The sequence below is a fragment of the Doryrhamphus excisus genome, chromosome 16 (genome assembly GCF_030265055.1).
Source record: "Doryrhamphus excisus isolate RoL2022-K1 chromosome 16, RoL_Dexc_1.0, whole genome shotgun sequence".
Lineage (NCBI taxonomy): Eukaryota > Metazoa > Chordata > Actinopteri > Syngnathiformes > Syngnathidae > Doryrhamphus > Doryrhamphus excisus.
In genome coordinates, this window is record NC_080481.1 from 18,122,853 (window position 1) to 18,142,797 (window position 19,945).

The 19,945-nt window shown below is 43.2% G+C and overlaps 2 protein-coding genes and 4 non-coding genes across 12 annotated transcripts; 4 read left to right on the forward strand and 2 right to left on the reverse strand.

Moving 5' to 3' along the window:
- Window positions 1–22: 22 nt before the first annotated feature.
- Window positions 23–5,145, reverse strand: dazap2 (DAZ associated protein 2). The gene is made up of 4 exons (XM_058051729.1): window positions 4,977–5,145; window positions 3,760–3,878; window positions 3,431–3,679; window positions 23–3,302 (listed from the first exon to the last, which is right to left on the reverse strand). The coding sequence occupies exons 1-4, from the start codon at window positions 4,987–4,989 to the stop codon at window positions 3,174–3,176; spliced, it is 510 nt and encodes a 169-aa protein (XP_057907712.1). The 5' UTR covers window positions 4,990–5,145; the 3' UTR covers window positions 23–3,173.
- Window positions 3,335–19,625, forward strand: pou6f1 (POU class 6 homeobox 1). Of its 7 annotated transcripts, none has more exons than XM_058051722.1 (11): window positions 3,335–3,729; window positions 6,977–7,047; window positions 8,731–8,812; window positions 10,369–10,638; window positions 10,778–10,991; window positions 11,250–11,515; window positions 11,593–11,721; window positions 14,719–14,961; window positions 15,034–15,163; window positions 15,232–15,400; window positions 17,414–19,625. In XM_058051722.1, the coding sequence occupies exons 2-11, from the start codon at window positions 7,019–7,021 to the stop codon at window positions 17,757–17,759; spliced, it is 1,878 nt and encodes a 625-aa protein (XP_057907705.1). In that variant the 5' UTR covers window positions 3,335–3,729; window positions 6,977–7,018; the 3' UTR covers window positions 17,760–19,625. The 7 variants fall into 7 exon arrangements, with proteins under 7 accessions (XP_057907705.1, XP_057907707.1, XP_057907710.1 ...); XM_058051721.1 differs by lacking the exon at window positions 3,335–3,729 and adding an exon at window positions 4,731–4,748; XM_058051728.1 differs by lacking the exons at window positions 3,335–3,729; window positions 17,414–19,625 and adding exons at window positions 6,012–6,471; window positions 15,572–16,013.
- On the forward strand, window positions 12,626–12,698 carry trnar-ucg (transfer RNA arginine (anticodon UCG)). The gene has a single exon. It is a non-coding gene; the product is annotated as a tRNA-Arg (tRNA).
- On the forward strand, window positions 12,961–13,033 carry trnar-ucg (transfer RNA arginine (anticodon UCG)). The gene has a single exon. It is a non-coding gene; the product is annotated as a tRNA-Arg (tRNA).
- Window positions 13,763–13,835, forward strand: trnar-ucg (transfer RNA arginine (anticodon UCG)). The gene has a single exon. It is a non-coding gene; the product is annotated as a tRNA-Arg (tRNA).
- trnar-ucg (transfer RNA arginine (anticodon UCG)) lies at window positions 17,285–17,357 on the reverse strand. Its single transcript has one exon. It is a non-coding gene; the product is annotated as a tRNA-Arg (tRNA).
- Window positions 19,626–19,945: the final 320 nt, after the last annotated feature.

Here is a 19,945-nt window from a genome sequence, read left to right on the forward strand (position 1 = left end):
AAAAAAGACACTCATGCTCTCATCATGTTACAAAAGAACCCAAATGTCCTTTATTTAGCGGTATGCCTCATTTTAATACATTACATACGTGGATAAATTTAAACAACAAATGTCTCAAATGTCCAAAATAACCTTTATTCTAAACTTACATTTTTTTTAAATCTTAAGTTTAGTATAAAAAAGTTAAGTGCACCTAAGTTCTCAACGTTCCCCGCCGGACAAGTCATTGACACTCTTTAGTCTTCTTAAAAGACAAGAACGTGTGCATAAGTCCGTCGCTTTTCACGCTGCGTTTCTTCTTTTTTTTTTTTTTGTACAAACATCGGAAATAGAATCCCTGAACTATGAATGTCCGTAATCCTTCAACTGAGAAAGTCTCGTCTGGCTGTGGTTGGCGTCTTAATGCTGCACTCGTACAAGAAGTACTTCATATTGCTGGCACCATCGGCACACGTGATGAAGCGATGGCGGTGAGGGGGGAGAAAAAAAAAAACAAAACAACATCGGTCATGTTTTGGAAGCTGTGGCCCCGTTTTTTTTTTCTCAGGAACTTGGCCTGGATAGCAGCACGGTTTCCACGGCAACTGCATCATCAGCATCATTAGTAGCCGCCAGGGTTCTTCTGGTGGCCACAGCAGCCAAAAGTGAATGCAGTTAGTCGGATACCCAGTGACCACACAGACAACCACCCCACCGAGGCTTCTTATGTAAAATGAATACATTTTTACAAAACAAGAAAACCAACTGGACCTCCAAGTTCACATCGATAAATAAGGAACACGGTTAAAACATTTTTTACATTTCATTCACTTTGTTGAGAAAGTAACAAAAATGTGTCTGTATTCATTTATTTTAAGTACATTGAGTTCAAATATTACTTCTTAGTTAACCTACACACAAAAAAATGAAACCGAGTATGTATTGGCGTGGAAGTGCAATTTCTGTTAGTATATTCCTACATTACCTTGAACGCAGCACTCGGCACACGAACGAAGCGTAGTGATTGGCTAAGCCAAGTCACGCGCTTCGTTTGGACAACTCCGGGAACAAAGGGAACCACTACTCACTTTCGAGATTTTGCCTTTCTGTATGCGAGTGGCCCAAACAAAGTTTCGGCCATTCAAACTTAATGTCTTGTGAGAAATACGCTACAATACCAAATAGTTCCGAGTTCAAGCGATAGCTTACGTTTCGTGACGGTGCAGGGTGCTGGTTGGCCAAGTCTTGTCACGTGCTCCGTTTGACCCAATCATCGTAGACAGTCGGTAGCTAAGTGACACTACTTCCGGGATGTAGTGATTTAGTGGATTTAAGTAATTATCACTGTTTAACCAAATATTTTCCAAGACGATATGGTATAAAAGCAAATAAACTGTGCCCGTAACGTTGTCGAGCTAAAAAGAATTATTCGATAAGATATTACGAGACATTGTTAGTTTTCGCCGCTTTTTTAAGGGCACAAATGCAGTTTATTGGTTAACGGCAGTCACGTGTCGCGACGAACGGACATCTTGGTGACACTTCCGGGAATTTGACGTTCCCGCTCGACGACATTGTTGCCATACCTTTCTGTAATCTCGTGTTTCGCGGTACGCGCGATTGAAAAGACTTAGGTTAAACATTTTAGTTCTATCAGTAAACGTTTACAAACGTCATCTGAACGTTGTCGAATCAGCGCACAGACAGCAGACTATTTCACAGCTTTTTTTTCTCCTGGTAGACATCGTCATCACGAGCGTCCACACAAAAAACATGGCCTACAGTTCGCCATGTTAGCTTAGCAGTGCATCTTTTAATTAAATCAGTACAAAAGGTGCGAAAACGGGTCTCAAACTAGCAATTTTTCTTTAACAATTGCAGATAAACTACTAATTGATATGTTTGCTTTTCTAATTGCAAAGCATCACAACCAAACACAAGTGCGTCTGAGCTTTGGTTCGACTGGCGGTCGCGGGATCAAATGCGAGAGCGTCGCTGGAGTTGCCGAATAAAAGGCGGGCGAAGAAACCAGGGAACATTTGGAAAAACGATCGGAAAAGGGGCCAATTTTCTCAGGTAAATGCCATAATCATACGATACAGGATATAAAACATAGTGTATAAACTCTGGGTATCCGACAGCAGAACAGAAGGAAAACACAAAGCTGTAAAAATGGTACACCAACCAGCCCTTTCCACTCCGCTCAATATTTGGATTTACTAAACGTTGTAACTTTTTTTTTTTTAAGTTTGTTTTCATTAACCGTGCTCTTTGGCACTTGACTATAAGTTTAAAACTACAAGTTGCCCAACAAGGTACAGTAAACCACTTTGGCTGCAAGTGCATTCAAGTCTCTAATTCAGTTTTTTCCTCCAAATTTTAGTTCTATTTTGTTTAACGACACTGTGCAAAAGACAAGTTCAATCTAGCTAAAGGCATCCGAGATGCATTGTTTTTTTTCTTTTGAGGACTTCTTGTGATCATCATACTAGTACACATGGAACTACTACACATCGAGAAATTTACTACACAAAAAAAAAGTGGGGATTTCCCCCCCAAACTCTGGACTGCGCTTCACTTTGACCAATAAGCAGCTAAGTTATCTACAGTAGTGTGGCTTTAGTGTTCTACAGGTAGACATTGCTTGGCCGGGGGTGTCCAAAGTGCACCGCTTTTGTCTCATAGCTCATTTTGAAATGCTGTTTTATTCAGATTGCACGATCGGATGTACTTGGGCATCTTTAACATACAAAATGTATCAAAGTGCCCCCCGTTTTTGGAGTCAAATGGTAAACCTACAGAATATTTGACTCCTTGGTGGCCTTATTGTGTCCTAACCAGCGTGGTAATCTACCCTTGTGCCACTAAAAAGAAAACAAAAACAAAAAAACCTTAGATACTTTGCTAGTACTGTACTGGAATGGTTTGAAATAACAGCACAGCAATGAGAGGGGGGGTCTACGGGACGGACTCTACAGCGTTAAATGCTAGCGCTCGTCATTCGATCGCAAGGTCACAAGTGGAGTACTGTACCTTTCACAAGGGCTTGAAAACATTACATTCCATTAGGTGATGTCAGTATTGTGGCCAAGCAGCCTAACGAGGAAGGGAGGGGACGGATGTGATTGACAGGAGGTGGGTGGGGAGAGGGGGGGGGGTGTAGACGATTTTAGGTGTGCGGGGATCAGCTGCCGTTACCAGATGGTGTAACCTGCGCCGGAGCCGCCCAGGAAGAAGTTGCTCTTTCGCTGCGTCATGACCACGTTGGCGCCCTGCATGGCTGCTAGCTGGGCCGCGTTGGGGGGGTGCCCGGGAGGTGGTGGCTGGGGAGGGGAAAGGCAAACAATTAAACGGGGGGGAAAAAAAGCATCCGCATAAAATGCTGTTGGACAGCAACAATTGAATTTGCCAAATGTAAAAGCTCTCTTAGTTTTTTTCAGCGTCCACTCACCGGGATGGACACGCTGGTGCCGGCCGTGAAGCGAGCGCCCGAGTCGAAGCCGCCCTCCACCATCACCGTGGACCCCGGCGGGTACACGGCCCCCATGGGATAGTAAGCCAAGGGGACGTTCTGTCCCATGTGGCCCACGGGCATCTGCGGCTGCATGGGCATGTAGACCTGCGTGCCCACGTAAGGGGACGACATCTGAGGCATCTGGCCGGTCACCTGAGGTGGAAGCACGTATCTGGGCTGGTAGATCTGCACAGGGAAGAAGAAGAAGAAGACGACGTCACTAGCACGCTCCCGAGGTGGGTAGCTTTCCGTGTCGCCGTAGTTACCTCAGAGTAGGCGGGGGGCGTGTCCGTGTAAGGAGGCGCCTGAGGAGACATTTGCATAGCAGGAGGGTAAACGGGCGCAGTGTTCTGCTGAGGGTACACACTCTGCTGAGGATAGGAACCTGCAACATAACAAGGACTTTTAGAACACACTAAATACGAATTAGTCTTGGTTGCGGAACACATCACACATCATCACAGGCCAATTTCCCTGAGGGAATCCCAAAGGGATTAATAAAGAATTCCGTCTGTCTGTCACATCTGAACATTACTAAAAACTAGGTAGTTTTTTTAAATTCAAAAGGGTTAATATTACAGGAAAAAAGCTGTAACATACACGAATAATACATTTTATTTGCTATCCAAAGTCCCCAAACCAGAACAATAGTTGCCCACCTAATTGACTGATTTATTGTCAAAATTATCTCACCATTTACGACAATAAAATTGCAGTATTGGTGACAATATGACAACAAACTGTAATAAAATGTCAGAAATTAGTCACATTTGGTGGGAGGGAAAAGTCAAAAATCAGAACAGCAATTGTTAGTGAAAATTCCCACACGGCCTTAAACACAGCACCCCGCTTTACGACCATAAAGTCGTAGTATTAACAAAAAATATATATTATTACCACGGGGAAAATAGAATGGTAACATCCAGTAATGCATTTTTGGTTGGAAAAACTAAAATTCAAGCACATACGTAAGCAATATGAGAATAAACTGGGAATGTAATGTTATAAATGCAATTTTATCGAGCGTTTGTCGAAATTCCCACAAGCGTAAACAAGCATAGTTTGAGCCCCCTCCTTCGACAGACCCGTTATGTATTCATCAGGTCCTATTATTAAATATCTGATGAAAACATCCATTCAAACTGAAGATCCTTGGTGGACTGTGGCAAAATAGACCGAAGCTAGCTTGTTTTGGTGGTGGACTGCCCGTAGCCAATATGACATAATCTAACGACAAATGGCGGCGGAGGTGACGGTAGGGTAGAAAGATTGTTATTACACCGTCGACACATTTGACATTTAAAGCCACCTAAAGTCGACCTGTGCTGCGTTATTGTACAGACCGCGTCTGTTTATTGGCATGCAGCCCGCCTCGGATGTCCACAAACAACAACGGTAGGCGTCGTTAGCTTTAGCCTTAGCGACGCATACATACGAGAAACTGACTATTATTATTATTTTTCAAATATCCGGGAAAAAATACCTTTGTTGTTCATTGTTGCGGCCCGGTTAGCAGTTTGTCGTATATCAGATTATAACTGGTGGCTGTTGGCGTCTCGTCGCGGCGTCGCTATAACAAAAACAGATTACGCTCGCAGTGTTTCACTTCCTTGTTTTTCCTGCTGCTTCTTGTTGTTGTGGAAGTGCTGACGTCATGGGCTCTTGCTCGACGCTCGAGCAAGCTGCTCGATGTCGGTTTGCGCGCCCCCTACCGGTGGTTGGTGGCGGTGACGAGTGATACGCGGTAATACTAAGTATTATTACAATGCTTTATAAACGTAGTATTAGTAAACGTAGTATTGTTAAACGTATAGAATTCACAAACTCTTTTTTTTACCACAAGTACTTCGACTACTGCTACTATTACTACTAATAATACTTTCTATATAAAAATGTATTTCTGAAACAACAACGAGACATCTAAAGAGTCCGTGAACCACAACAGAATACCACTGCTACTATTACCACCACTACTAATAAAAATGTTTTATTTAAAAGTAATATTTCCAAAATAGGCACTTCATTGTTCATCCCCCAACTACAATAATATCTTAAAGAGCCCGTGTACCACAACAAGTACCACTACTAAAAATGCTTTATAAAATGAAGTTCTGTCAAGCATTGAAATGTTGAAATACTATAACTCCAGCAAGGATTCTCGCTACTACTCCTACTACTCTCATATATCTTTAGAATGTATATATTTCTTAAATATGTGTATTTGTGTATGTGTATTGCTACTACTAATGCTTGCATTTAGTCGTAAAAAACCTGCACAAACTATGCAAGGCATCTAAGGAATCTGCGTACTACAACAAAGTAGTACAAATACTCCAAATAATGATAACACAGTATATATACTGTAATACATATTCATATAATATATTATTGCTAAAATGAAACGGTTTACGGCTGATCCCGCCCTCGTGTAACATTGAATTAAAATAAATAAATAATGTTTGTATTGTTGACAAGTATTACTATGACCTTTATCCTCAGCTAACCCTCCGTGTATTTTTGTCCTCTCCCTAGTACTGTACAGTAATACATTATTATAATCCCGGTTAAAAGCCTGGCGCTATTTGGTGCACTGTCCCTTTAAGAGCGCCTCGGCGCCTCTCAAGTCGCGGCAGACATTTTTCAATGCAAGATTTTTTTCTTGCATAAATTATGTTCATGACGTAGTGGCGAAAAGGGCTCATTTGTGGCGATTCCCGCCGACTTTGCTCCTCACATGGGCGCTGGTGGGGTTCCCGGAGGCTTTTTTTCCGTGTTGCCTTCGCGGCGAGCCCGGCGGAGAGCGGCCAGACCCCCCAAAAAGCACACACATCGCAGCCCTCCTTCTTAGCCATGCAAATGGCTTTTGTGTGTGCGGCCACTGCGCCTGTCTGGGAGCTGAGATGAATTTTTAATTAGGTGTGCCTGACACAAACTGTCACACTCTTGGGATTTTTTCCGCGGGGGTTCACCTGGGCGAGGTAAGTTGGGCGACGGAAGACTATTTTGGGGAGACAAGTGTGCAAGAAAAGACGACTCCTGTCGCTTCGTCCTTGCTGGCAGCGGCCGAACTGCGACAGGAAATGAGTTGGGGTTAATATGCAATGCTCGCAATTAGCATAATTTATATATTTATGATAAACAGACAGAAATACATAATACCGGTGTCCTAAAGTGACCGACCAGACTGGCTGTGAGTGGTGGCTGCTGGGGGGACCATTAAGTTTTCACAGCGGCTTGTCTATCATCATGTGTCTCATTTTAGGCGGCTCGGTTTTTGCATTTTCCTCATGTGCAATGTTTCGATGTGCCCCCACCCCCACCCCCCCCCCCCCTCCCTCAATGATGTCCTCTGCAGCCAAAGTGCAACACAGTGGGGCCTGTTTATGGGCCTCTTCAAATAGTCTGTTCCATAAATAACCACCAACAAAAAAATAAAAGTCCGCCTGCTACCGGTCTTTGCAATAAAATGCTGGTGTGTTGCAGTTTTTTGTGGCGCCATGAAGTCCCAGGACCTTCCTGCCAGAGATGCCCCGCCTCTTACCGTCAACGAGCAGGTAACTCACCTTGGAACTTTTGGGGAAAGTCAACCAAAGGAAGCAAACAGATGACATGTAAAAACTAGCGGTTAGCTATTTTTGTAGCATACATCCCATGTTTGTTTGGACGTGTGTTATCGAAAATGTCGCCCAGATGTGTGTCTGTAGCTTTAATGCTAATGAGCTGTTTGGCCACGCCTGTAAGCTAGCTAATTCTGCATTTGTCCGACGTAATGGCTGCCATGTTTGACGTACAACGTAGTGACAAACGTTAGCGACTATCACAGCTATGTGATGCTACAGTGCTAACGTGACACTCACATTGCAACAGCACCGTCGTGCTAGCTTTGCCTATTTGCTGAAGATAAACACATTGGTCAAATTTCCAGCTCGCTCGTTTGTAGCTGGCGCAGTTTTATTTCAAGAGGCCTTTCTTTTTGCTCAGCGGCCCTCCAGCAGGCAGTAGGCTTACTTATCCATGAAGTCATGCTAACGTCCTTAGCATACGATGACGGCTGGATGGATGCTACTAAAGTGCTGCTCATTGATTCTGCTGTGCGCAAAAGGAACCGAATGCGCCCTGTAATCTGAAGTCCTCAAGTTTGATTCCTTGCTCTGTATCCCCTGTGATCCCTGGCTCAGACAAGGCACCCGCGGGGGCTGTTTTTAAGAAGTTACTGCAAAAACAGTAGTCGAGGATCCTTCACAAAAACACTAGTCAAAGATCCTCTTTGTGACAGGAGTGTGCTTCTGTTTTTTTTTTTTTTTTTTTTTTTTTAAGACCTGCGACAATAATGCTAGGCAAAAGTCTTCTATATAGGAGAGCACTGCTCTTTTACAATGATATACCGCAAAATAATGGATAAATGTCCAACTTTTAACTGGAATGCAATGCTGTTTTTAAAAACATATTACAAAAAAACAAGATTTTCTATATTATAGAAAAAAACGTCAGTCAAAGATTTACGTAATTTGCGAGTGCTGTTTGTGAGTGCTCATGAAAGCTCCTCTATAGGAGAGTTTTTAAAGAACTACTGTCAAAGATCCTCTCTATGACAGGAATGCTGTTTTTAGAAACCTGCTACAAAAACGCCAGTCAAAGATATTCTCTGTAGCAGAATCACTGCAATTTTTGAGGATCTTTTGCAAAAACACAAGTGAAATATCTTATATATGACTGGAGCACTGCTGTATTTAAGAATCTACAGATAAAATACTCATATAAAAGTCCTTACATGACAGGAGCACTGCAGTTTTAAGGATCTACGGCAAAAACCCAAGTCAAACATATGAAAGGGAGGCTGTCATTAGTAATCTGCTGCAAAAACACCAGTCAAAAATCTTCTATAAGGCAGGAGCACCGCTGTTTTTAAGGATCTACGCTTGTGAAAGAAACTCTATATGAGTTAGTCAGAGATCATCTATATGAGAGAAGAACATTGCTGTATTTAAGCAAAAAGCCAAGTCAATTCCAAAAGTGTTTTGTTTGAAGCACTGGGCTGGTCCAGTGTCAGTCAAGGGGGGGCGCTGGCCCAATTGTTGTCATTGGTGAGGACCCACATTCATGTCGCATGTTGTGTATGTTGTGTATGTGTGTGTGTCCGCTGTGTTCCGTGAAGGAAAACATGGCTTGTGCTGCTGCCTGCGTGTTTTTGGTGAAGGGTGTGTTTTAACGTTGCTGGGCTTCTCTGTCCTCCTTAGCCATTCACTGTCTGAGCGCAGACGTCTTTTTTCAGCCCATTTCAAATCCTGCCCTTTGACATTCCCTGCGGGAGGCCACCAGGTACGCGTCCTTTCACCCTCCGGCCCGGCCCGGCCCGTCCTGTCCTCTCACTTTCACGTGCATGCCGTCCGCCATCACTCAGTAGATGTTGTCATGTGATGTAGAGGAGTAAAGTATCTGTTAGTTGGACACAAGTAGCCTTTTTCAAAAATACAGAGGAACCTCCAAAGTCCAACCTTTGACTGGAATTGTTCATCTGTTCCAGGGTCAACACATCGACTAACCCTACAGGCTCATTATTTTTATAATGTATTTTTTACAAGTGTAAAAGTAAGTCAGCTGCGTCACAGTGACATTTTTGTTACCGTGCGTTCCACATTTTGTCCCCCATGTTGTGCTGAGCAGCCGAGACAGAGTTGTGTGCGTGCTACTTCCTGTTCTATGGTTGGCATCACATTTTTCTCTTCTTTGCCAAATCTGCTGGCAAACTAAGAAGGAATTCCAGCTTTGGGATATTAATAATATTTAAACTTCCTTCTTAAATATTTTTGTATTTTTTTCACAATATTAGGACTTTAGTCGCATAATATTACAATTACAACATATTGTGTTTTGGTCTTCTCATATTATGACTTTTAAAAAACAATTTCATTCATATTTCAACTGCATCCTAAATTGATACATTTTTAAATTATTCTCATAATTCTCATATTCTTGTACTTATTACTTTATTCCCATAATATTTTAACCTTATTCTCATAACATTGCAACTTTTTGGCAAGGCAACCTAATTTTTCAAATACTTTTTCCTCCTAATATTACACATATTTGTTAATATTATGTATTATTTCTCTTATTTTTCTCGTTAGAATACCACTTTTTTCTGTTAATATGAATTTATTTTTATCAATTACAGCTGTTTTTATTTATGCTTTTTTTAATTGTTCTTGTAGTTCTGACCCAAATTCCATTTTTTTTGCTGTTTTGTTTCTTTCATGTGAAATTATTACTTTAAAAAAAATTATGTATTTTGCTGTCATATTTCCCCTCTGTGGTTTATCCCTCATAATATTCCCAGATTATTTTTGAAAAATTCTGACTTTTTTTCTCATTAGGATGCAACTTTATTCTCATAGAATTTTGACTTTATTCTTTTTAAAAAAAAAACGATATTATATCTTTATTTGTTATGTTTGTTTCTCATAAAATTGCGTCTTTTATTAAATTCAATTATTAAAAATAATAATGAACAATTGCCCTCGGCCAGTAAAAAACAAGCAGCCGCAGCCAACCTTTAGAAACCCTCACATTTCTAGTTCCTTCCTGTGGTGGAATCACACACCACGAAAAAGCAAAAAAGCCAAAGAAAAACCAAAAAACCCTTTCAGCACCAATAAGAATGCTACACAGAAGGAATAAAGTTTGCCTTTAGAGGTTCCACTGTAGTAGCTTAGACTATTCAATGGGATATTTCCTACTCTCCTGCGTCTCTCGAACGCAACACAAGCAGTCTTCTAGTTAATTAGTTTGTTTTTCGTAAAATTAACCACTAAAAGAAAAGTAGAATCAACCAAAAGTTCTTTTTTTTTTTTCTTTCCCCGGCTGTTGTTGTCCAGGTCATCGTGATGTCCGGCCAGGAGACGATACGCGTGTTGGAGGTGGAAGTGGATGCGTCGTCTTCATCGGTACCAGAAGGGAAGAGAAGTGAAGGCAAAGCGGACGAGGGAGGGGCTCCACCCGAGGGAAGCCACCCACGGGACGACCAGGCGGCGCCCGCGGAGGTTCCGCCGCCCGCCGCTCAGACGGTTGCACCAACTGTGCCCATCAGCGTGTCCCTGCCGGCGCCGCCGCCAGCGGCCGCTGTCGCTGTCCAAGGTTGCCCGCAGGTATGACTTTGTATCCGATGTGATAATATCCATTATTGCCGATAATTTGTAGCACAATTGTCGGTGACAGGTCTATATGTTCATATTCTATATGAATATTTAATATGACATAACACGAGTCTGCTGTTTGACCAAACAGGTTCTGTCCCAGGAGAGTTTGGCCACGCTGATGACCGCCGGTATGTTGGCCCAGACGGGCTCCCTAGGCCAGCCCCTGCTCATCCCCATCGGCGGCCAGGGGGGTCTGGCCGTCCTCACCCTGCCCACGACCAACGTGGCCACTCTGTCCGGGCTCGCCGCCGCCACCACGCAGCCCGGGAACCTCCTCAAGCTGCCCTTTGCGGGCCTTCAAGGTGAGCCATTTTTATTTTTACTAGCCTGTGTAGCACTTTGGAAACTCTGTTTATAAAATGTGCTATATAAATAAAGTGGATTGGATTGGATGCCCAATATGTGTGGCCCCCGGGGTTCAGAGTCCACCTTTAGTTTGGCCCGGGTTCCAGTGGCCACAGTATAGGACTAAAGATATTATCAAACAATGGACACACTGGAACCAGTACATGGATGATGTCATGAACGGCGTCCAATGGTTGTCTTCTTGTCCCCCCCAGCTGCAACAGTTCTCAACTCGGTCCATCCTCAGCTGCAGACCAGCACGCAGGGGGTGTTCCAGTCTCCGGCAGCTTCCATGCAGCCCGTGCAGACCACCTTGCAGCAGCCGCCGCCCACGTCGGCCGTCAACGCTCCTGCCGCTCAGGAGATGGCGACATCGGTGGCGGCGGCGGCAGCTCAGGCCTCCGCGCCGACTCCCACCGCCGCCGCTAACCTATCCGTGGCGGCGCTCCAGACGGCGGGGCTGTCCATCAACCCCGCACTTGTAAGGACGCCCCGGTCTCAGATTCACCGACTTCCCCCGTTGCTTTTTTAAAAACTTCTACCTTCTCGCTCCCGCAGATCAGCGCCACCTCGCTCGGAGCTCAGACCCAGTTCCTCAGTTCACTCACCTCCTCCCCCATTATCACCAGCACCATGTCCAACATGGCCGGCATCACCAGCCAGATCCTGACCACGGCTCAGGGACAGGTTGGTCTGTGGGTTTCATATGGATGACGGACAGGGGAGGGTCGACAGTACAGGAGATTCACGCTTGTCTTGTCATCTCAAATGATGAAAAATTATGGATGCACCCATAAAAACAACTGGGGTTTCCTAGCAGGGGCCACATAGGGAAAAATGGAAGAATGTGTCTTGACTTTAGAACTAAGACGCTAATCCCAAAGCATCATAGACCACAGTCCAATTCCTTGGCGGTTGTTAGCATTTGTTATTTGCTGGCCAGAAGGCATCACAATAGGTCACATGGTTGCAATATTAAGCTCCTGTATGATGAAGTTACAACGTATACAGAAGTACTTAGTACACGGTCGTATTGTGGACAGCGAAGACAAATCTGGCAACTTGACGTTTATCTCGTTATGTCGGTGTTCTGGGAAACTGGTCCACATTGCATACTAGCATGCTAACATTAGCATAGTAGCATAGTCATGGTTGTGTTTATTTAAGAGTGTCTGGTTTTCCCTAATTCCTCGTAAACTCGGTCTATGGAAACACAAAAAAGGAAATCAACTTGTGAAAGCTCCGTCAGAGGACAGCGTGGTCTAACGGATAAGGCGTCTGATTTGGAAGCTGAAGGTCGAGGGTTTGAGTCCCTTTGTGGTCGTGTTTCTTTAACGTCATTTGATTATCCAAGTTTTGGGTTGGATTCCCTTTGTGGTTGTGATTCTTGTGCATCCGTACTTGATTTGCAAGGATATGTTTTGAATTTGGGATTTTTCGGAGAACTGCATCTGCTCCTTAGAATCAGGATGAGGATCTCAGAGGAGAACCGTTCCTCCTTCACATGCAGAGGAGCCACTTGAGGTGTTTGAGCATCCCTTGTGTCCTCATCCTATGGAAAAGCATAAAAGGAAATCAATTCATAGAAGAGGACCACGTGGCCTAATGGATAAGGCGTCTGACTTCGGATCAGAAGATTGAGGGTTCGAGTCCCTTCGTGGTTGTGTTTCTTAAATAGACTTTGAAGAAAATGTGCTTGGGATTTAGCATGCTTTTTTAAGGACATACTTTGGGTATACAGTATTGTACTCCCTGGATCACACCTCCTCAAAGCTTCTTCCTGCTGGGAAATGTGGAGGGAATGACCTTGTGAAACAGCGCCCTCTGCTGGATGTCGCCATCAAATGCTTTCAAAAGATGGGCACCAAATGCTTCGAGTACACCGTCTGGGTTTGCAATGAAGAACAAACATGGTGCTGCTCAGGTGACCGTGTGGCCTAATGGATAAGGCGTCTGACTTCGGATCAGAAGATTGAGGGTTCAAGTCCCTTCGCGGTTGAGTTTCTTTAATAGCTTTTGTTGAAATGATGATTTTTAGAAATCTGGAACTTGACCTTTATTAAAGGAATGCATGGCCTAATGGCAAAGGCAGCAGTGTCTGAACCTTTCCCAGCGAGGTCCACATCGTGAAAACTGGAGGACTCGGAGCCCCTCCCAATGACTGAGCTCCTCCCCCTGTCTCTTCTGGTGAGTCAGAAGCCTGACTCTCAGATGCGAACCGTCCCAGTAAACGCTGAAGGTCACAGCCAGAAGAGGCCATCAAGACCACATCAACCTCAAATAGCCGAGATGAGACCCTAAGGCCCACAAACCGGACCCCCTCGACGCCAGAATGGGTAACAAAGGGGGCAGCCTTGGTGCAGGCCAATGTTCACCGGAAACGGTTGGACTGGCACGTCGTAGTACGCCACCCGTCCCTATCTTCGGATTCCTATCTTCTTGACATGGAGAGGAAATGGATGAGGTGCCTGACTTCAGATCAGAAGATTAAGGGTTTGAGTCCCTACGCGGTTGGGTTTCTTTAGTAGTGACGTATGAGAATGTGCTTGGGCATGGTCATCATGGAACTTTTCTCAAGAGGACTGCATCTGCTCCTTAGAATCAGGAGGAGGATCTCTGAGGAGAACCGTTCCTCCTTCACATGCGGAGGAGCCGCTTGAGGTGTTTGAGAGTCCCTTGCATCGTCATCCTATGGAAAAGCATAAAAGGAGATGAGCTTGTAGAAGAGGACCACGTGGCCTAATGGATAAGGCGTCTGACTTCGGATCAGAAGATTGAGGGTTCGAGTCCCTTCGTGGTTGTGTTTCTTACGTAGACTTTGATGAAATGGAAATGTGCTTGGGATGTAGCATTTCTAGCATGCTAATGTCAGTAGTTGCCTTTTTTTGCCATTTTCATAGGTAGACACTATGATGCTAGGTGTTGGAACGTTAACCTTAGCATGTTAGCAGTGCTAGCATGCTAACAACTCGGCTCCTGTTTTTAAAATGTTCCTACCATCGCAACTTTTTTCCTGTAAATGTTCCATAACATTTTTGAATATAACATTTTTTAGGTTTTTTAGTGGTCATGAGCATTAGAAAATTAATTTAAGAGCGTCTGATTTTCAGAATCCGGACTCGATGCCTTAACCACCTCAACTGGCTTTTTTTTTTTTATTTATGCTTTTTTTAAATTTTTTTTTAAGTAAAAGCTTTTAGTTTTTAGCTTTTAGTCAAAGCTTCTTCCTGCTGGGAAATGTGGAGTGAATGACTTTGTGAAACAGCGCCCTCTGCTGGATAGAAAGCAGCATCAGAAAAAAAACTGCAATAGTTTTAAAAGAACAAAGTCCAAATATGAAGAGAATGATATATTATTATGAGGGAAAATAAGTATAAGTACATTGTTGGTATAAAGTTGAACTACTAAAGAAAAGAGTTGTAACATAAATGAGGCTGTAATGTTCCAATAATAAAGTCAAAATAATCAAATAGCCAAAATGATATATATATATATATTTTAGTATTATTTAGAATGTGTTTTTAATTTCATTATTATTGTTTATTTTATCTAATTTAATCTAATCTAGCATTTGACTATTAATATATTCAATTTTATTCTATTTGATTCTATTATGTTACATTATATTATATTGTATATTTAATAAATCATGTAAAAAAACTAAAACTATCCCATCTTTCCCAGGTGATCGGAACGCTCCCTCTTCTGGTGAACCCGGCCTCCCTGGCCGGGGGGGCCGCCACCCCCGCCCTGCCCCTCCAGGGTCTGCAGGTCCAGACCGTCACGCCACAGCTGCTCCTGAACACGCAGGGCCAGATCATCGCGGCGGTGGGGAACGGCGCCGCCACTGCCGCCGCCCTGGCCGCCTCCGCGGCGGTGCTCCCCAAAGCCGCCGCCCCGCCTGCAGCTTCCAAAGCCACCCCCCAGGTAGACACGCTGCTTTTACGGTTCAGTCTTTTCAAAGACGGTGACCGATTTATTTGGTTCCCTCGCCCTTAGCTCTCAGCTGCCAGCCAGTCGCCCGTCATCATCGCCCCGCAGCCGTCACCGCTCAAGAGCGCCACCACGCCGCCCTCCGCGGCCCCCGTGACCTGTGCCGACATGGCCAAAGTGGGGCAGCTGGTCAGCAGTACGTACCGTACGTCCTCTCCTCTGATCCCCCGCCGCTTTATTTTTAACACCCCCTCCTTCCTGCAGAGCCCCATCTGGCCCCCAGCGGGGAGGAGGGCATCAATCTGGAGGAGATACGAGAGTTCGCCAAGAACTTCAAGATCCGCCGGCTGTCGCTGGGGCTCACGCAGACGCAAGTGGGGCAGGCTCTGACCGCCACGGAAGGCCCCGCCTACAGCCAGTCGGCCATTTGCAGGTGAGTTGACAGTACAGCGAGCGCACGCCTCGCATCTCGGCAACCGCCCCGCGGAGACGCTTAGAGTAGTCCGTGTCCAGCTTGCATAGCGGTATAGCGGAAGAGAGCTGTGATGAAGAAGTGTGGTGTTTCTGGCTCCCATTCTCACACTGGCCCCTGGATGTCCAACAGGGTTCCTCATGGCAAAGAACTCTCTGAGGATTTAAGAAATAGAATTGTTGCTCTGCACAAAGATGGCCTAGGCTATAAGAAGATCGCCTCCACCCTGGAACTGAGCTGCAGCACGGTGGCCAAGGTGGTGCAGCGCTTTTCCAGGACGGGCTCCACTCGCAACAGGCCTCGCCGGGGTCGCCCAAAGAAGAGTCCCGCCTCCGACGCAACCCGTGAAGCTCTGCTCCGTTCCTTGCCCGAGAGGATGAAGGCGGGGCTAGATGAGGGGCAATGACGCTCACGTTGAATCATGACGTGCTCGCTTGTGTTGCCAGATGTTTCCACCACCATGGCTGTGTCCACTCATTCCGCACTGCTATACAAGCTGTACACTGACTACTCTAAAGCACCTTGACATACGTAGACATACGTAGACATACGTAGACATACGTATACACCAGAATAAAATGCTTGCTGAAATGTGGAATTAAACTGTATTTTTCATACAAATATGTGCTCTATTTGATCATTATATGATATTATATATTAAATCATGTTTGTTTTTTAAAAGAGTGACTTTTGGCACTGATGATATGAGATAAAAATATATCATACACAATTAAATAAATGACAAATATTTAGAATACTAATATTTCAGATGCATTATGACAGATATGTATGTATGGTGAAACAAATATTATACATTTACACTATTAAGTGTCATAAGTCACAGCATGAATTATTATTATTATTTCAGAATATATAATCTTGGATTAATTTCATTTGTGGTGTTATGTAATGTAATGTATATTTTTAAGTGATGTAAGCAATGTAAGTGGTCTATTGTGGTTGGATTTATTAGAATTTATGATATTTTATTTAGTATCTCGACTGTACACCATCTTTGCTGACGTAAGAGTGACTTTTGGTGCCAATTATATAACATAAATAACAGATGCAAGATATGAGATCATACAAAATGAAATAAATCAACAAAATCCCAAAAATCCAATATATTTATATTCAAATATCACCTTGTACTTTGGTACGTGACAAAAAAATAAAAAAAACATTATTTATTTTAATGTTTATTGTAATAATAATAATTATTATTATTATAACTAATTATTATTAATAATAATTATTATTTTTTCATTATTATTTTGTCACGTACCAAAGTACAAGGTGATAATAATAATAATAATTATTATTATTATTATTAGGTGAGTTGACACTAATAATAATAATAATAATTATTATTATTAATAATAATAATAATTATTATTATTATTATCACCTTGTACTTTGGTACGTGACAAAATAATAATGAAAAAATAATATTTTTTTCCATATAATAATAATAATTATTATTATTATTATTACAATAAAAAATAATAATATGTTTTTTTTATTTTTATTTTTTTGTCACGTACCAAAGTACAAGGTGATATTTCATTATTAAACCATATTAGGAAAGCAGGAAGTGAACAAATGTAACAGTTAGTGATTGTAAAAGTACCAGATGGAGGGGTAGGATTTAATAAGCTTTGCTTCTTCCTACTCCTTTTGGACATGTGGAACTGGGAACTGATTATGGGATGCACTCAATTGGAATCTGATCTGTAATCTGTAATTTCAAATGAAATAGTACACATGACGGCGTGAAGGGACCAGTTGCAAATGTTGGGCCGCTTGTTGGTGACCTGTTGTCATTCAGCATTATTGAAAGAACAATGACCACGAAGGGACTCGAACCCTCAATCTTCTGATCCGAAGTCAGACGCCTTATCCATTAGGCCACGTGGTCTGGGGGACCAGGGACAGGGCATATTTTCTAGGACTAACCCCTGTGCCCCACCATAGGTTCGAAAAGCTGGACATCACCCCCAAGAGCGCCCAGAAGCTGAAGCCGGTGCTGGAGAAGTGGCTGGCCGAGGCGGAGCACTGGAACCAGAAGGGCCAGCAGAACCTGATGGAGTTTGTGGGCGGCGAGCCGTCCAAGAAGCGCAAGCGGCGCACCAGTTTCACGCCCCAAGCCATCGAGGTGCTCAACTCCTACTTCGAGAAGAACTCGCTGCCCACCGGCCAGGAGATCACCGAGATCGCCAAGGAGCTCAACTACGACCGCGAGGTGGTCCGCGTTTGGTTCTGCAACCGGCGACAGACGCTGAAAAATACCAGCAAGATTAACATTTTCCAGGTGCAGTAGGGAATCCCGGAGCGCCTTTTGTAAATACCGGGACATCAAAAGGACCTCACTGATGCTGCAAAGTACTGAAGCCAGTCAGTACACTTGGATACGATGTACACTGCGCACTTACTTCCCGAGTGCACACATTTTCCACACTCCAGTGCTGTCACAAATCCATTATTCCCTGGAAAAGTTTAGTAGTCCCACTCCTTGGTGACCTTTTAGGAGGCTAACTTACCATTTCCTCCGGCATTTACTGCACTTATGAGCTTGGTCTCCAATGGAGTACTTCAGTAAGTGTACTCGGTCCACTGCATACTTATTGTACTTTCTATTTTGACAGTGTAGTGCGCTCCCAAATCATCTTCCTCTCGTTTTTTTTAAGGTTGGAAAGGTGTAGTAGTCTCTGCATGTTCTCCCCGTACGTGGGTGGCTTTTCTCCGAGTACCCCCCCCCCCCCCCCCGCCCCCATTCCAAAAACATGCTAGGTTAATTAGCGACTCCAAATTGTCCATAGGTATGAATGTGGGTGGGAATGCTTGTTTGTCTATATGTGCTCTGTGATTGGCTGGCCACCAGACCACGGAAGACTGCTGGGATAGGCTCCAGCACCCGCCCCCCGCTCCCATTCCAAAAACATGCTAGGTTAATTAGCGACTCCAAATTGTCCATAGGTATGAATGTGGGTGGGAATGCTTGTTTGTCTATATGTGCTCTGGGATTGGCTGGCCACCAGACCAGGGAATACTGCTGGGATAGGCTCCAGCACCCCCCCCCCCCACACACCCTCGTGATGATAAACGGTAGAAAATGGATGGATATTAATCATGAAACATGTGACAAACATCTAAAAAATGGGGGAAACACTTTTTCCCACCACTGCACACTTGAATGCAGTATACTCTGTATACTCTGTATACTCTGTATACTGTGTACTTGGTTCCTGAGTGGGCTCACGTTGACAGTGTAGTACTCTCCCAAATCCCCACTTCTTCTTCTCTGCTTTTTAAGTTTGTAAATGTTTGGTGGCCACCGAGTGTACTACCTGGAAGTGTCTGCACTCGTGCCCTCAAACGACAACTAAGAACACTTAGTACCTAAAGTGCGGCAAGATGGAGACTACCGACTACCATTAAGTGTCCGTTTTGAGCGTTCTGAATGCCATAAAGGACAATCAGCAATGTTGTTGATAATCATAAAAGATGAAGTCCCGTGACGTGTGTTGGAGTTTTCTACGTTTTCAATCCCTTTTTTTTCCACCTCCTCCTGGTGCAGTTTCGTTTTAATAGTTTTATTTGTGATGTTAATCTGTGTCCTTCAGTCTTTTTTTGTTAGATTACAACAAGATGGTTAGTAAGAGATTTTTAAAGACATTTTTTCATGATGATTATAATATAAATCAAATAAGAGACATATGTACAAGGTGAACGTGTGTTGCTTTTTTTCTTACTTGTTTTGTTTTGACTTTTTTTTTTAACAATTCATGCACTTTAGTGGCTAAAAGGTGCGACGGCTGGTTTTGTACGCCGCATGTTTGCGGGAGATTTTATGAGATTAGTGAGTTGTTTTTTTTTTCGGGGACACAAAAAGGATGTAGCAGCATTACAATGCCACCGTCCCACGCAGGCTAAACACCAGATAAGAAGGCAGTCGGGGTGGACGATAAATCATCCTCATAAAGCATGAGGCTTGCCGTGTATTTTATAGAAGAATTGAAATCTTGTGAAATAACTCCATGCTAACTTATAAAAATGCAAATGAGAATAATACTGTACAGTACGTATATGTATCTTTAAGGATCTATTATGTGACAGCAGGAGGTGGGAAAACACAAACAAGTTTGTTTTTTTTTTTTGTAATTTTCTGTCTGGAAAAGTCAATAAAGTTGTCTTTACTAATTCATTCTTCTTGTTTTTGCCTTTTCACTATCATTTTTTATACATAAAATATATGATCTTTGATCAGCATTTGAAGTAGGTCCTTAAAAACACTTACATAATATCTGAATGGCATTTTTGCATGGAATTCTTAAAACCAGCTGAGCGCTCCTGTCATTTAGAGGATCTTTGATTATTGTTTTTCGTGGATCCTTCAAAATAGTACAACACCCCTGTCTTTGACTAGAGTCGATGCTATTTTTATTATAAAAAACAACCTAGTTGAATATCTGCCTTATAAAGTGGGATAAATTCATTTTAATAAAT

Bases quoted from the DNA above. Each gene is read 5' to 3' on its own strand.
- pou6f1 (XM_058051722.1), top strand. From the start codon at position 7,019: ATGCCCCGCCTCTTACCGTCAACGAGCAG. The intron at 11,516-11,592 runs GTAAGGACGCCC...TCGCTCCCGCAG, and splicing joins TGTCCATCAACCCCGCACTT to ATCAGCGCCACCTCGCTCGG. The intron at 15,164-15,231 runs GTACGTACCGTA...TCCTTCCTGCAG, and splicing joins AGTGGGGCAGCTGGTCAGCA to AGCCCCATCTGGCCCCCAGC.
- dazap2 (XM_058051729.1), bottom strand. The intron at 3,680-3,759 runs GTAACTACGGCG...TTCCCTGTGCAG, and splicing joins CGCCCCCCGCCTACTCTGAG to ATCTACCAGCCCAGATACGT. The intron at 3,303-3,430 runs GTGAGTGGACGC...TCCCCTCCCCAG, and splicing joins GCACCAGCGTGTCCATCCCG to CCACCACCTCCCGGGCACCC.